This window comes from Dasypus novemcinctus, chromosome 11 (assembly GCF_030445035.2).
Source record: "Dasypus novemcinctus isolate mDasNov1 chromosome 11, mDasNov1.1.hap2, whole genome shotgun sequence".
Taxonomy (NCBI): Eukaryota; Metazoa; Chordata; class Mammalia; order Cingulata; family Dasypodidae; genus Dasypus; species Dasypus novemcinctus.
Window position 1 is genome coordinate 117,790,549 of NC_080683.1, and position 17,374 is coordinate 117,807,922.

A 17,374-nucleotide genomic window follows, 5' to 3' on the forward strand; every position below is an offset into this window, starting at 1 on the left:
TCTTTCTGAGTTTCTGTTGCTTTATCAGTAAATGGGAACCCTAATGATGACGCACTAAAAATGTCAACCTAGAGCATTCGTGTGATGCGCTTAGCCCTCAGCCCGACCGCCCTCGTTTTTCGGTCTTCTTTATTCTGGCCGGGCCTCCGGCACCTGCTGAGGAAGGTGTTTCTGCTGTTTCAAGTGCCATCCCTAACGAGGGCGGCGGGGGGCCAGACGCGCAGCAGGGGCGGCAGGAGCAAGTGCACGCCAGGGCAGGGCTCCGCGCGCGGCGGGCGAGAGCAAGCACCCTCCTGCCCACCTCACTGCTGTCTCCCCCCCCCCCCCGCCCCGTCTGTTAAAGGTCTTGCTCTGCATCACCTACACCCCCACCTTCGACCTGAACGGGAGCGCCGTGCTGAGGATCGCCGAGGTGAGTGAGGGCGCCGCGGCTCCCTGCAGCCTGCCCCCGCTGGGCCTCGCCGGGCCTGGGATGGAGGGACGCTGGGGCAGCTGAACGCCCTGGGGGGGTGGGCGCGCCTCCCAATGCCGCGGCCCCTCTCCCCATGGCCCCCCGTGGCCCCTCAGCCACGTTCGCCAGAGCCCCGCATGCTGGCTGGCCTTGCTCTCCTCCAGGCTTGGACCATGGAAGTAACAGTACGCGGTTGCCTCCCCCACCCCGTCTCCTGTCCCCGGGGGGTCCTGCCTCCCACGGCTGCGGCTCCCAAGGGTCGTTGAAAGGCGCTGGATTTTAACAATACCCTTTAAGAAATCAAGCGGGAGACGTGGAGAGGTGCTTATTGGTGACATCCTCCCACCTCCTCAACCCTGGTGAACCCATTTTGTTACTATGATGGTAAACCTTCTCTTTCCAACGTGGCCTGCAGCCTGGAGTAAGGGACCTGCCAGCACCCCAGGGACGTGCCCTGCAGAAAATGAGGGTCCTAGGATGCCTGGCAGATGCCCTTGGCTTTTGGAAGCATTATTTTTCCAGAGCTGTACTGTTTTATGCTTAGAATAATTTTTCCATTTCTCAAAAAGCATACCTTCAGGATTCATGTGTTCCGACAAAAGTATATGTTCAGAGCCCTGGGAGGTAAGGGTTTTCTAAATTCTGAAATTCTGGAGAAGGAGAAAGCCCAGCACTCAGGCTTCACAGGTTGTACTTCCAGCAGATCTGGGATTTCTTTACAGTAGACTGTGACATTACAGAGTGAAAATAAAGAGAAAATTATTTTTGGACATGTAGAAAAATTTTATGTGTCTGTCAAAAGAGAAGCAAGCAGCTGATCTGTTGACCTTTTACTAAAATATAAATGATAAATGAGCTTTCATCCTGTATTTGATATTGGGAGCCGCCAAGTGTATATTTCAATGTGTGTTTCTATAGGGAGCAAGAATGCCTTTAACACATTTATGTATTTTACTCAATGTAAGAAATGGAATGGCGGTCAGTATTTTGTTTTCATCGGATTTTAAGAGACCTGTGAATGCTTCTGTCATTTGCAGATTCACTTTCACAATGACAGAAGTCATTTCTGGCCATAGCAAGAAACAGGATGGGCCAGAAGGACGCTGGCCAGTGCATTGGCCCGTGAAGGAAGAGCGGGCAGCACCAACCAGGAAGAAAGCTCAGGGTTTAGGGAGACGCCAGCCCATCGGCTGCTGCTTTCTCTTTCGATAGACACAAAACTTTTCCCCATGCTCATAAATGATTTAATTTAACTTTCCATCTTTAATGCCCTGTGATACGTTAAAAAGCAGAGGGACCTGGCAGGGGTAGCTGGGGAGGGGGCAGCGGGGGTAGCCAGGCTTTGGAGGGGAGAACCTTGAGTGACTAGAGGCGCAGGTCCTGGCCACACGCTCCCCGAGGGAGTCCCAGGGCCAGGGGGAAGACAGCATTTTTTTTTTTTAAAGAATTTTATTTATTTCTCCCACCCCTCGTTGTCTGCTCTCTGTGTCCATTCCCTGTGTGTTCTTCTGTGTCCACTTCTGTTGTTGTCAGCGGTGTGGGAATCTGTGTTACTTCTTGTTGCGTCATCTTGTTGTGTCAGCTCTCCGTGTGTGCAGCGCCATTCCTGGGCGGGCTGCACTTTCTTTCGCACTGGGCAGCTCTCCTTACGGGGCGCACTCCTTGCACGTGGGCTCCCCTATGCAGGGGACACCCCTGTGTGGCAGGGCACTCCTTGCGCGCATCAGCACTGCACGTGGGCCAGCTCCACATGGGTCAGGAGGCCCTGGGTTTGAACCCTGGACCTCCCATGTGGTAGGTGGATGCTCTATCTGTTGAGTGGAATTCCGCTTCCCGACAGTATTTAAAATTTAGTGGGGGAGCCCCAACAACAAGTCCCCCAGTGTCCATCACCGCCCGTGGGAGGGATGTGATGAAGGAAGCAGGGCTGGGCTCGGCTGCCCGCGGCTGCCCCGAGGAGCAGGCCTGCGGGTCCCATGGCAGAGCTGTCTTGTCTCAGCTCTGGAGGCTGAAGTCCACAACAGGCCAGCCCGGCTCCCTCCAGAGCCTGTAGGCGGGACCCTTCCGGCCGCTCTCCGGCCTCCGGGGCCCCAGCGTTCCTTGGCTCGTGGCGGCAGCACCCCAGCCCCTGCCCCCTGCTCCGGCCGGCCGCCTCCCTTGCTCTGTGTTTCTGAACCCCAACCTGCCTCTTCTCACTAGGACCCCCGACCCTGGGCTCGGCATCCACCCCACCCCAGCGTGGCTCGCCTGGTCTCACTAACCCCACCTGCAAGGGCCCTCTTTCCAAATCCCGCCACCCCCCGAGCTTCCCCAGCCGGTGCTGCCCGCCGTGGAGCAGAAGCGCGTGCCTGAGCCAGGGCCGCTGCTGGGTGGACAGAGCACCGTGCGGCCCTGTGGCCGCCATGGGGGGCCAGCCTGCGCTGAGCAGGGCCACAGGGGCACAGCTGGAGCTCCGGCCCTCTGAGCAGGGCCTGTGAGGAGATGCCAAAACACTGGGCGGCGCTCCTTGGTGCTCGTGGGGACAGGGCCACGCCCAGCACTCGCCCGGGGTTGCTGCAAGAGCTTTACCTTGGCCAGCCCACGCAGCCCGCACCATCAACACTGGGCGCAGCAGTGCCACCCGCATTTCACAGACAGGAAACTGCTCTGGGGCAGGTCTCTGGTTGTCCCCCATCACGCCGTGGAGCACATTTGATCACCTCGTTACACGGGCCGGCTGTGTGGATGGCACGAGCCTCAGAAGTCACTGGGAGAGGCTGCCGCTGCCCTTACCCAGCCCCTGCCCTCACCCCCAGCCCCTGCCCTCACCCAGCCCCTGCCCTCACCCAGCCACACTTGGGCATCAGCATCCCACAGACCTGAGGGTGAAGCTGAGCTAATCTTGCCTTCTGCAGTCATGATAGCGTTCTATGTTCTATTAGATGGTCGTATGCAGGAATTTCCTCCTAATATGGGACAGAAGTTGGAGCAGGAGGCAGGCTGACAAACAGGCGCGTAGGTAAGCCTTGACCATTTCAGTCATTACCCGATTAAACTTTGACTTTTCCTCTTGACCCTCCAGAAACTAACTCTCACGTATGGGAGGGGAGGCCTTCCTTTTCATTTATGGTTCTCAACTCGGGCTGTGCCTTAGAATCATCAGGGGGGGCAGATATTAAAAATGAAAGATCCCACAAATTGAGATTTTTGGTCTTAGATGGGATCTGGGCATCCAAATTCTGTAAAAGCTCCCCAGGTGATTCTTTCTATGGGAGAGGCTGAGAAAGGCTACCCTGATGGCTTCTGCTGTCCAGGCTAAGCGTGTGCCTGAACCCCTGCTGAAATGAGCCGCTGTGCTCGGAAACCTCAGAGGGTGGTCTGGGGCCGGACACATCAGCGGGAGCTGGGGAGAAATGCAGCATCTCAGGTCCCAGCGTAGGAGAAAGAATCTGCAGTTTAAGAAGATCCCAAGTGGGAAGCGGATTTGGCTCAACAGATAGAGTGTCCGCCTACCACATGGGAGGTCCAGGGTTCAAACCCCAGGCCTCCTGACCTGCGTGATGAGCTGGCCCATGCGCACTGCTAATGAGCGCAAGGAGTGTTGTGCCATGCAGGGGTCCCCCGTGTAGGGGAGCCCCACGCGCAAGGAGTGCACCCTGTAAGGAAAGCCGCCCCATGCAGAAAAAGTGCAGCCTGCCCAGGAGTAGGGTCGCATACACAGAGCTGATGTGGCGACATGATGTAATAAAAAGAGACACAGATTCCCAGTGCCACTGACAAGAATGAAAGTGGACACATAGTGTATGGACACAGAGAGCAGACAATGGGGGGGGGGGGGGAGAAATAAATAAAAAATAAAAAAATAAACAAAGAACAAGATGCCAGGTGATTCATGCATAGTAGAGCTCAAAGCACCATTGCATTTGGACATTGGCGTCATCTCATCTTCAGTGATGCTCCTGAGCTGATGGACTTAAGTCCCAGGCGAGAGCTGCCCTGCAGCCCGTCCCCTCTGCCATTGTTTCTCCATCCCCCCCAAAAAGTGGGGCATCCCAGCCAGCAGCAACAGCCTTTCCATGGTGACCTCCCAATAAATAGAAGCTTTGGAGTCTCCTGATCCCCCTGTCTTCTCATTCATCGTCCCCTGCTCAATCATCTCGTTCTCCCCTTCCCATTCTTGGTGCTCCCTCTATATCACACACATTCCTGAAATGCTTTCACAGTTTAGTAAGCTGAGGAGATAGCCCACTCTTCCTTCTGGGCATGCGCTTTCACCCGGAAGGCCCCGCTGTCAGACATCTAGAGGGGAACCTGCCACCACCCCATTCCATATTCATATAATGTGGCCTAAGTCAAGCGTGGAGTAGGTCTATTTGTAGAAAACATCGCAACCACTTATGCTATAAATATAAGCATACAGATCAGTATTTACAAATATTAGGTTATGAGACAAATAATGCATGGGTAAGTTAGACTAACAGTAGACTCCTCATCTGAAGTCCTTGTTTTCTCCAGATACACAAGATGGAAATAAAGATTTCTTTTACTGGCCACTATTTTATATCTCCTTAAATTTGCAAAAAAGCTTAGAGCCTTTGAGTTTTTACCATGGAAATCTCTTAAGAAATGATTTTTTTGTCAACAGAAATAATTAACTGCAAAAGAGAATTACACTGCCAAGAGAAATAACAGTAATCTGTAGACTCACTGAAACCTGGTGATTTTTCAGGTCCTCAAAGGCTTTTCGCCTGCTAATTTAGTCCTTGAAAATCTGCATCCCTATTTTTAAAGTCCCACATCACCACTTAGCTCCTGGAAGCCTTTAGGGTTGTATCAGAACTTTTCATAAAAATAATGCATTAACTTAAAGAAAAAAATCCTTTTTCTCCTGTTGTCACTTTTGAAATGGCCAGGGAATTTATATTTAAAAATTGATTTATATATATATTTTTAAAAAGGCATTTTAGAACAAACCATTTAAATCTCCCATGGAAACGTTGGGAAATAATCCAGTCGCTGTCACCCTTCTCACTCTGGCATGCAGCGACTCCCACTCAAGACCAGTGTTTACCCTAAAACCTGTTCACCAGGAAATGAGCTGTGTATGCCAGGGAGGAAAAGGAGGCTGTTTGCTTAAGGCCCTGCTGAAACGGAAAGGATCATTTAGCTCTGAAACTGTCAATACGAGGACAGCTTTCATTTTTGTGTCCAACTTTAGTTTGCTTAAACTGTGCAATAAGGAAAGTTTTGCAGAGCAGAGCTTTCATGAAGCAACAGAAATAAGAATAAAAAAATGAACGATGATGAAATACCCAACATGTGCTCGGCTCATTTTCATGAACAGTCAAGACTGAAGCCCCTTCTCTGGACGTAATCTTTTTCTTTGTTGGTTGAAAGCTCGACCCAAAATTTCTCTTAGTATTATGCCGTATTTAGAAGGTATGTTGAGTTTTCCAAGGGCAGTTATTTTAATATAGAAACAAAGTTGTAGGACTGGAAATTGCCACGGTCTTAGGGTGAGGAGAGAGGTGGAACCATAGCTGGAAGCTCTTGGAAGCTAATTGGAAGATGGCTACTGGCAGAGTTCCCAGGGGAAGATTTGGGGCGTATTCTCATGCCTGCTGGAGATTCCACTGGGAGAAACATTAGTTCTTCAGTGTGTATTTGTTGGTTTGATCTTTTGACTCATGTGTTGCTCGTCTCAGATCCAGTGGCATGCTGTCAGGCTCAAGCCAAGTGTCTTAAAATCGTTTTTTCTCTAAGAGTCATGCTTTGAGGGACTTCCCTTTTTCACTCCACCCCTCCATCCCTCCATTCCAAAACATTGGTTCATAGTAACAACCACCAGTTGTTGAGTGCCTAGGATATGCCCACAGTAGCATTTATGTACATTCCTTTTTTATTATTATTATTCCTTTTTAATCTTTACCACCAGCAAAGCTGGATGAGGAATCCTAAGCCAGGGGAGGATTTCTGCAGCGAGAGGCAAGGCCAGGCTCTGAGAAATTCCAGACATGCTCTGTTTGCCATTGTGCTGCATTGCATCCCGGCTACCTTCAGTCTTAGAAACTGTCTGTAGAATCTCTGCCATAATGATATGGGCAACTGAGTGAAATTTGTAAGAATTTGCATCCACCTCAGACCCTTAGCAAGGCCTTTAGTTAGATAATTGCTACGTGGTGTTTTTTAATACAAGGAGAGTAATGCATTTCACTTTTCTCTGGCCTTTAATTCCAGAGGCCTTCAGGAGTAGCCCTTGGGTGGGTGCCTTCATGTGCTGATACTCAGTTTACCTTTTCAGAGGATTATTACCATCAGAGGGTCTAGGGCAGGGGTTCTTGTCCTTTTTTATTCCACGACCCCTTTTCCAGTCAGGTGAAAACCACGGACCCCTTACTAAGCCCACACTACACTGTGTATTATTTAATAAATAGCTCACACCCGCACCAACACGTCCCCACAAGAATAAGGTTTTTTTGAATTTCAACTCAAGCTCACGGACCCCTTGTTAAGAACCCCTGCACTAGTGACAGTCCCACCTGTGCCCTGGGGAGCTCAAAAAACATTGACGCTCAAGACCTGTCACCAAAGATGATGATTTAACAGATCCACTAATCACTAAAGTATTCTTAAATTCAAGCTGCCTTATCACTCTTGAAATGATCCAGAGTACTTTTGTATTTTTCACTCTGATAGGGTGGCATTGTTTCTGAATTATGCCTTAAATAAAACATTCTACAATTAAGGAGCAGATCATCTCTAAAAGGGAGCCAGAGGAAATGTTCCTGATGACCCGATCCATTTACCTGGGGAACCTCTTACGATCTGAGATCGAGAGCCGAGGCCCACCACCTGGCAAGGAAACTGGCAAAGGCGCAGGAGGACCACTGTCTCGAACTAGCCAAGGCCCCGCGAGGCAGGAAATCCTCTTCTCAGGACGTGCTCCGCCTTTGCTTCCTGCAGCCCTTTCTTTTCCTCCTCGTTGGCCAGTCTCTCTGTTGACTCGATTTGCCTCTTCTGAGGTGTCTGTCCTTTGGCTACTTGCCGCCAGGCATATCTGAGCAATCTGGCCCTCCTTTTGCAAGGAATTTCTTACCACCCTTTGTCCTCTGAATTCCGTTGTTGTGGAGCTGGGGGACCCAACGAGCAGAGCAGCGTCTTCTCTGCTTCATTTTGGGCTGGTTCTGGGGCCGAGGCTCTCAGAAGACCCTCCCTAGGTGGAGGAGAAGCTTCTGTCTCGGGGGGTGCAGGACTTGAGTTGAGGGGACTTAAGCCATCTTCACAAGCCAGCTTCAGCCAAGAAGAACACGGAAGAGGAAGAGGGAAGTCGCGGTCAGAATTTTCCGTGTACGCCCAGGCTCTTCAAGAATTTCCTTTTAATTTTATTTTCATTGTGCTTACATGTATCTGAGAATTTCCTTTTGAGTTGAGATCCAAAAGAAAAATCAGCACACTTGCCTCACCATGCACAGCAGTTGGACTGACTTATGCCCAGATTTCCTGGGAAAAACGAAACGGCCTTACTTTGCTGTGTGCGTTGGCCTCGGCAGAACCCATGTGATGAGGTGGCCACGTCACAGCCTTCACTTGCTGTAGGAAGGAACTGCCACAGGGGGATGAAGAAACAGACTGGCCACGGGCTTGTCTCCATGATTGTTTGATTCTTCCTAGACTTCGGACCTGGAGTAATTACCAGAATTCCTTTGGTTCTAATGTGCTCCCAAAGCAATTACAGTTTCCCTTATATAGAAGACATTTCTTCTGCTTTGCTCTCCTTCTCTCTAATTCTTTCTACTTTTTATCACCATAAAGTATTTTTTATTTCCATAAAATGTTTCAATTGGAAATACACCAGTTGTTCTCTTTATGGAACTTATCCCTCAATATTATGCAATATCTTATGAAAGCAGTGCCACTAATCCCATTCAGATGGAAAAGAGAAGGTAAAATGAGGTTCACCAAACTCAGGGTCTTCCTAATTTTGCAAAGCTAAGCCAATTTCTATTTTGGCAGCTTCTTCCAAATTTGAGATCATTTTGGCCAGCATACAGTCTGTCTACGACATTCCACTGTGCTGCTGCTTATTCAGAAATTTGGTGATTTCACCCCACGTCTAACCTAGTACTGTTATTTACAGGTCTACTTAGTCAGCGCTCTAAAGCTAGTACTGCCACGTATGGCCGGCGGGCTTGCATGTTCTTCTCTTGCCTTCTGCTTTGGGGTTTGTTTGGCTTGACTAACCATTTGTGTTTTTGTTCTCAAGTTTTGTTTAGCATGCCATAAAGCCGGAAGTCCACAAATGCATGAAATGATCCAAATGTCCCTTACGAAAGTCCTCAGTGCCCTTTGTCTTCGAGCATCCCCCGGCGACCAGGGGCCTGGGGCTGTCCACAAGGTACATGACTTGGCCCTTTGAGCCTCTGGCACGGTGCAGGATGGGGGCTTTTTAAGTGTCAATTCTGCACAGCGAAAGCAAAGGGCACGGGGTAGGACCAACGCTGGGGGGATGAAGAGAAGTTGTCGAGGCCTTTTCCAGAAACCCAGCCTGCCTTGGGACTTGTTATTCTACATTTCTCTGATTCAATGTGCTCAATTTAGCACTGCCCTGAGATGGAGGAAGAAAAGGATTCCCGTAATGAAAAGTCATTGGCCTTAAAGACAGTGGTTTATAAATGGAAACTCTGGTCTTGTGACTGTAAGATATCGGGAATAGCTGATTAAGCAGTTCTTTCTAGGTACCTAGAGACAGCGATATTGCCAGATAAATGCATGGTCATTTAATTTAGCAGGATTCCCTTTTGTCGTATGCAATATTTATATGCCTAACTTTAGGAGAAGGAACTTTTTAGATTAATGCTTTTTTTTTTTTTTTTAGCAGAGTAAACATGCTCAATTTTCCCCTGGATAAAATGCCTCCTGCAGTAAATCATTCCCAGTGTTGTGCATGAAGGATTTGCAACACAACACAAAAAAATGATGGTGACATTCAAACTCAAAGAAACACAGTTGGAATTGGAATTGGGGGATTCTTGTCTATTTACAGCACCATTTGTGTTGTATAAAATAGAGTTCATCATGTATGCTCTTTCATGGGTCCAAAATGACTGATGAAATTTAAGGGAGGTCTTATGGTGGTCCCAACTCTTAGTTTTGGATAGTTATAGAGATTTCTTGAGAAAATGTAAGATTTAAAGAAATCTTTAATTATTAGGTACAAATGGGACTGTTTGGGAATAGTTAAACCACAGAGAATTTGGGTTTATCTAAGTGAAACCCTACACTCATTTAGATCTGTTTCCAAGGTTTTTAAACCATTTTATCACATGGATTAAAACATCTTTTTCCCTCCTAAGAATGTATAAATTGCACCTTCATATAAATTGCACCTACATTATAATCCCTGATCATCTGAGAAAATGAATTGAAAATTGACATACCTTAAATTAGTATTGGAAAAATAAACACTTCGGAACTTCTTATTTTTTAACTGGAAAATAATCTAGGCCAACTTCCAAATACACTTGTAAATCTTCCATGCTCATTTGAAATAGTAAGCATTCAATAGAAATAGCTTAAATTTCTTAAAAAGATTGATTTTACTTAGTTCACTTCGCAAAAAGTATTGACAGTGAGCTGTGCAGAAAATGCTCTAGCTGAAGCAGCAACGGCAAAAGTTAGCAGTCTCTCTCCCATCTCAGTTGTCAGTCTTCAAATTAAGCTTGCCAATTAAGTGAGCAGCCTGTGTTTTCATTAGAGACAATCTCGGAGCTATTCGTAGAAACATAATACAGGGACTCTTCTTTGTTTTTGTGTGTCTGAATATGCTTTGTAAAATTAAAAGCATAATATACCTTAGAGCAGGGGTACTGAACATTTTTTGTTCCACGGACCCCTTTGCTGGTCAGGTGAAAACCATGGACCCCTTACCAGGTCCACCCTATACTGTGGATTATTTAATAAATAGATCACATCCTGTACCAAGAAGAATGCTTTTTTGAATTTCAATTCAAGCTCGCGGACCCCTTGTTAAGAACCCCTGCCTTAGAGAGCAAGGAAGGCGAGTACATATAAAGCCTGTGTTGTCACTTCCTATAGCTTCCAGAAGGATTCGAGGTGGCAAATCAGAAGACATCATCATCGAATGGGAGACTTTTTTCAGTTTGGGCTTCTCCAGACAGCAGCCACCAGGGAGTCTTCCTAAGCTCAGCTGGACATCCTGAGGCCCCAGTGCAGCAGGTTCCCTTAGCAGGACAAGGACGGGACCCCAGCAAGCTGGGGACATCAGGCAGATCCCTTCCCAGGGGTCCTCACGGCGGTCAAGAGGCTGGACTCTGCCTCCCACGGCAGGGCAGGGGAGCTCCAGCTCCAGCACACCATGAGCTGAGCTGCCCCGGCTCCCTCGAGGCATTGCCTGGGAAGCGCAGGCTCCTGGGGTCCAGGCCAGCGCTTCCCCCTCCAGGCGCAGCTTAGAAGCAGGGCCACCTGCCAGCTGACCTTCATCACGTTAGATGAGCACCCAACCAGAGCGCTAGCCCTCTTCCCACACATCGCACCCTGCAGCTAAGCCATCCTGTTCCTGGTCTGCAGCGGAGGGGGCTTTTCTTGACTCAGCTCAAACCATCCAATTTGTTCTGGATAAAATGATTCAGCCTACCTAAAAACCGCTTGTTTTGCCTTCTCTGATGCTCAGAAGATAAGCATCTCAGAGTGGTAATCTTGAGGGAAGCGTTGCTTTTGCCATAGGCTGAAAAGGAAATTCCCAGGGATTTTTCATCTTTTGGGGACTCACTAATAACTGGTCCTAAGTCAGGCTGGCGTTCTATTCAAGAAGACTTTGAGATCCTCTCTGGCGATTGCCCAAGACTGCCGGGAACGGGCCGGTATCTACAGGACGTGTGTGTTCTGTTTTGTTTCTTCACCAGGTGTGCATTGAGACATACATAAGTAGCTGCCACCAGCGTAGCATAAACACCGCTGTGCGGGCCACTCTCAGTCAAATGCTGAGTGACTTGACTTTGCAGCTACGACAGAGGCAGGAGAACACGGTGAGCCTTGCCATGTCCACCCAGCCGCCCCGGGCGGCGTCTGTGTTAACTGCATGTGGTGTCCCACCCCCGGGGCCTCTCCTGCCTCCAACAGTGGCCAGACCTGAAGGGCCTGCTTGCCCTTTCTAGAAACGAAGCTCTTCTAATAGATTTTTGCCTGTCTCAGCCCGAAACCCTGAGAATTGTTTTTCTGTGCAGTTTCTATTTTAGTGGTCATAAAATTTACTTTCTTGAAAAATCATTTTTTAAAACTTCTCATACTGAATTTTTAAATATCAAAATATCACACAATCGCTGATAGATTCACAAATTCCAGATGTAAATTCGAAATTGAGAAAAACGTGTAGCAGTGAATGACCTGCTCTGAGGATGGTTACGTGAGTTGCCCTTCGTTGGCTCAAAGCTGGGGCAGGAGGTCTCCTTCAGCTGCTGGTGCCACCAGGATAAGCCTGAATTTGTCCTCACTGTACCATCAAGGCCCACTGGAGCATTTTGTGCTAAACTCAAACAGATTGTCTAAAATGAGTGTTCCTGAGGAAAATTGTAAGTGTAATTGGCTTCTTGTATATAATATTTTCTTGGAATGTACATAAGAAAAATGATTTCTCTTTAAAATTGTTTTTTTTAAAAATCTGCCTCTATAATAATTCAGATTAAAATTCATTTAAAATCTTCAAGGAGGGTTCTGAAATGACAGTAATTATTTTTTAAACAGGAAATCTCAGCTGCAGTCTGAAACACCTCAGAAATTATTTTTTTCAGAAATTGTGTTCCTATGGAACTTCAGTTGTTTCCCTCTGATTTTTAGAGAAACATGGAACTGAAGGGGAACCTTAGAAGTCATGTAGTCAAATTCTTCTATTCTGTGTCTAGCAGATGAGGAAGCAGAAGCCCAGGGATATGGGCTTTTCTCATCTAAAATCAATGAGCTTCTCAGTGAATATTCCAGAACTTAAGCCCAGACTCCTGTCTCCCCGTTCAGGGTCTCTATTAATATGCACTTCTGCATCAACAACACTGTGACCTGAAAAAAACAAATATTACCCTTTTTCTTTTGTGTTTGCTCAAACCAAAGCCCAAGTTTCTATTATTTAAAAGGTTAAATTTTTAGCTTGAGATTTTTTTATTACTTTAGCTGGCCCTATGTTAAAAACTACTTTCTTTAAGCTGAGATTTTGAATACGATGTTGGGGGACTATCAGTTTAAAAGAAATTCAAATCTATACGTAGAAATCAGAGAGAAAAAAGAATCCTTAGTGGAAATAAATCTAAGATGTTGAAAATTCTCTTATTACTAAGCAGTCATATCCCATCCTTGCTAAATGGCAACATGGTCAAATATTATAATATTCATTATTTCTCAGGGTTTTATAGTTTCAAGCTTTCAGTTATACTGGTTCATTTAAACTTACTTTTGAGTTTTTAAACCGTTGAAAATCTTTGTAGAAGAGCCTCAGGTTTCACATAAAATAACGTGGGCTTCGGCCCGCTTTAGCTCGTCTGCAAGGAATGGCGACATGCCTGGTTACAGAGGTCGGGACTGTACCGGAAGATTCTCTGGCTCCGGGCCTGTGGCCTGATGGGGCTAATTAGCCCTCTGTCCTGCTCATTCTGACCATCTGGACTCGGCCCCAACCTGAGGCAAGATCCCAAATTAGATGGAAAATTAATGCTTCCTGCTATTTCCTTTCTATGACTCATGCAGTCCCAGGAAGTGTGATTCTGGGCCCCAGAAAAGCCCAATTCTCAGGATGCTAATATTTTAGGGATGTGTGACGCCTGTTCTGGAGAGACTTGAATTATGCAGGCTAAGAATAGCCCTTTCTGACAAGCTCCTCGGGTGGGTTGTCTGTGGGGACAGAGAGGATTGCTCAAGGATGCTGCTGCTCCCCCAGGGCCACCAGTGGGCCATCCTGACTCACCCCTGGGGGAGCATCCCAGGGCCTCCCAGCAGGAGGAAGGTGTAAGGACCACGGAAAGAAAGGGACTAGAACACCAAACACCTCCTCGGGAGGTGTCCGTCCCACCCTGTCCCCCACCCTCAGGGCAGACTACACAATTTCATGTCCCCAGAAACCCTGAGAGATGATCAAGCTTTGTTTTCATGGTATCAGGTGAGCAAAGCTGTGGTTAAATTATAAACTACTACTTTCACACTGCAAAATGCTTTCATTTAAATATTTGATTCTCCTGCCCTTAAAAATGATTCAGATGTGTTTCCTCCAGAAAATATTGACCTAAACGTCTGTTCTGGCCGTGTGCCGATCTCTCGATCCTGGCATAATATTTCACAGAAAGAAAATGCTGCGGAAGTAGCTGAACTGGCAAATGAATGAATAGAGAATAGGAGAAATGTGTGCTTGTAACAAGTTTAAAATAAACATCTGAGCATGGGGTGATCTCCATGTCTGATAGTTAATGGGCATGAAAATGCTTTCCTACTATCCCCAGTGCAGTGAGTACCTCACTGGGAGGGAGAGGAGCCTCCTGCCCACCTGGAACCCCTAGAGTCCCCGAATTATCCCGGCATGGGAAGTAAGTCTTCCTCCTTTTGAGTACTTGCCCCTTCCTCCGTCTCTACCCTGATACTTCAGGATCTCCCGAGCCACAGCCAAGAGTGGGAGGTGCAGGGCTCCCCATCCCTTAAGAAGGTGCTGTTGCTGATCAGCCGTCATCTTTAGACCTGTGTTTTGAAGTCCAGGGACCTGATCCTTCCTAGCACCAGTGCCAATCCCAGGGTAGATTGTTCTCTATGCCCCGGGAGCTCACCTGTCGGGCAGGTATTGCCCGACCCATGATTAAACCAGCACCCTTGAGTCCTAAAGTGAACCACAGTGCTGATGCTTCTGTGAGGTTTGTGGACATGTGAATAAATTTCTTTTTGAAACAGATCAGCTCAGTCATATCCTTTTTCATAAATGCCATGAGTAATGAAAAGCTAGGAAGAGCTGGAGGGTGCTGCTTAGTTAACTGAGCCCAGAGCACTCCGGATGCCATTTTGTTTTCTAGAGTTTTCCACTGTGTAGGAGTCAGGATTATTCTTGCCTGAAATCTCCTAATTGTCCTGTGTGTGTCTCCCTTACTAGATTATTGAAAACCCAGATGTCCCGCAGGAATTCGGAAATCGAGGTATTGGATTTGATCTTTACCGGTTGGGTTTAAAAAAAGCAGGTATCAGAATGTTGTCCATGTACGTGGTGCAGGGGATGTAAAATGGCTGGGAATCCCTTCTGCTTAGCTTTGCCTGATGTGCTCTTACTGTTAATTATGTCAGCCACACCTGTTCCTGTCCAAATGGATTCTTCAGATGCCCTACTGTGTGTGTGTGGGGGGGTGTTTGTTTTTAGTTACTTCCTGCTCCATTAAGTCAGGTTTATTGGTTGTTAAAATGAGAATTGGATTGAAATTTGTAGAAATCTCACTGCTCTTGCACCAGGAGAAAGCTCATGAAATACCAAATTTTTTGGACATAAAGAATAAGTCATCTGGCCCACAGGGTCTCTGCAGAAGAACAGTTCAGGTTTAAGAGCAGATGAAATCAAGGCAAGGGACTTCCGTTCTGACCCATGGGAAGGGAAAAAGTAGAGATCCACATATAATTTCAAGCAAGTAAGTTTTTAAACAAGTATTTGGAAGTAGTGTTTTCTGAAAGAGATACAAAAAATTTCAAATCATTTGATTAAAAAATTAACCTATAGGCTTTACTTCAGATTTTATTCAGTAATAACAAAAAGTATTGTGCTTTTCTTTAACATTTAGCCAGTTAACAATAGGGGGAAGGAATAGGGGGTAACAGAAGATGAAAAAGGAAAGGAATGAATGGGAAGGAGAGAAACAGATAAAAGCTATAATTAGAAAAAGAGGAGACAAATCAAAACAAATGAGAAAGAAATCATCGATATCGTGTGTGGTCTTAGGCACATCTTACTATGGTTTGGGGCTGTGGCCTGTAAATGTTGCACCATCTTTTTTTACCTTTTGAAGATCTCAGTTATATGTTTCAAGTCCCACTGTCTTTTCCTCTCTTTTGACTATTGCAATTCTCATAAAATCTTCATTTTAATGTAGGATGATTTTATAAACTAAAAAAGAGATTTAAGTCTTGATCCATGATAAATCTTTATTTTTAAAAATGATGGAAGATGGATTTGAAATTAATCTAAAACTGAATCTAAGGATTACTTATGGGTTTTGCTCATTTCAAACTACATTTTATCATTTTTCATTTTATCAAAGCTTTTCTCTATTTTTTTCCTGCTCTTAAGATACTAAATTCCAACAACCAATCACTTATTTTTCTTTTCCCTGCTCTCCTCCAACTTTATTTTGATTCTCTCTCTTACATTCTTGCCATTTTTCTTTCCTCTTCCTTGTCCTCATGCTCATTCACTTATTTATCAATTACTTATGCTCAGTAAGTCTAACACTTGTACAGATCTTTACAGGCATTTATTTTTTATATGTTATTTCTCTTGGCAAATAACAATTCTAGGAAATCAGCAGTTTTTTCACATTTTGCCAAAGCTCATTAAACTGTAGACCAGTACTTGAATAGATTCCAGCTTTCCCTAGTACTCCCCCCTTCCCGCATTGCTTCTATGGGAGCTTTGGTGCTACTTTCTGGACCCTAGAACATACTTGGAGAGAAAAATTAATTTTCGGACACTGGCGGTTTCTCCATTAACAACAAAGACCATGGACCCAGCTGACATTGGACAAATAGTTAAAGTAGATGAAGAGGATGACTCAGTGATTTTTGCACCCTTTCCCTGGTTTCGTAGTTCAAAAACCCATCTTTCTTCCTAGTTCCCAAAGCCCAATTTCTGCCATATTTTGTCCCTCTGGGACACAAGTCAAAACTGCGCAGAACACCCAGAAGCTTGGGAGATCCGAGGGATAGGCATTTTGTCCCCCTGCCAAAAAATTGAGAAAATTGTTTTTTTTTTTTTAATTAGTCATATCTCCTTTAATTGTGAATGAGTTTTATTTATAATTAGAAACCATCTCTCTAAATGATTACGTTCCATTCCCATCTTCTCTGCTGTAGCCTGACCCTTTTGGTGGCCTGGTTGCTGACATCAAAAGCAGAGGGTGGGAAGGACTGTGGCTTTTGGTGCCTCCCACCGGGGCCTAACGCCTGGACCCCTTTGCTTTGAAGGGTCCACTGTGGAGGCGCTCTGTGATGACGTTGTCTCCGTACTCACCGTCCTGTGCGAAAAGCTGCAAGCCTCCATAAAGTAAGTGCTTCAAACGCCATTGAGCCTAGAGGCCAACAGTCTGTTTCTGAAATAACTTTTATCTGCATCTTTAGATCATATGATGTTGGAAGATGGTAAAACCAACAGCTCCCCATTGGTCTCACCTGTTGTTCGTGGGAAATATTCTTAGGAACATGGGAGAGACAAGGCTACATTTCCGAATACCTTTACCGAAGGCAATTGGCTGATGTGTCAATGTTCTGATGTGTAAAATGGAAAAACAATACCTTGCACAGTAAAGTTAACCCCTCCAGCATGAAGCTGAGGGGACAGCCCATGTCATCAGGAGCTCTGACGAGGGCTAGTCCTGCCCCGGGCATATTCCAGCCCAGTGACCTTCAATGAGTCTTCTTACCAAACCTTGCTGTCCTGGGTGAAGAGAGGGGGTTGGGCCAGGTGGTTTTTCATAGACGAGTTCACACACGTCTTAAAGGGCAGGTTACCTTGACTTTGACATCCTTTTCATATTTTTGGCTGCCAGTTTAATTGATGATATTAGTTCATTAAAGTGCTGTCTACTGCTCCAGCTCTCCACGCCACCAGTTAATGAGATAACTGGTGCATCTGTCTTCAAGCCAAGCTATTAAAAAGCCAGACTTCCCAAGGTGGAATGAAAAGTCTCAGCCAGCTACATGTAATAG

At 46.2% G+C, this 17,374-nt stretch overlaps 1 protein-coding gene across 1 annotated transcript in view; it reads left to right on the forward strand.

Moving 5' to 3' along the window:
* Positions 1-17,374, forward strand: part of ARFGEF3 (ARFGEF family member 3) — a 149,565-nt gene that overhangs the window by 55,654 nt on the left and 76,537 nt on the right. Inside the window, exons 5-8 of the mRNA XM_058307546.2 lie at positions 344-412; positions 11,353-11,475; positions 14,562-14,604; positions 16,634-16,712. Coding sequence (XP_058163529.1) covers positions 344-412; positions 11,353-11,475; positions 14,562-14,604; positions 16,634-16,712 — 314 coding nt within the window. The remainder of the gene's footprint in view (positions 1-343; positions 413-11,352; positions 11,476-14,561; positions 14,605-16,633; positions 16,713-17,374) is intronic.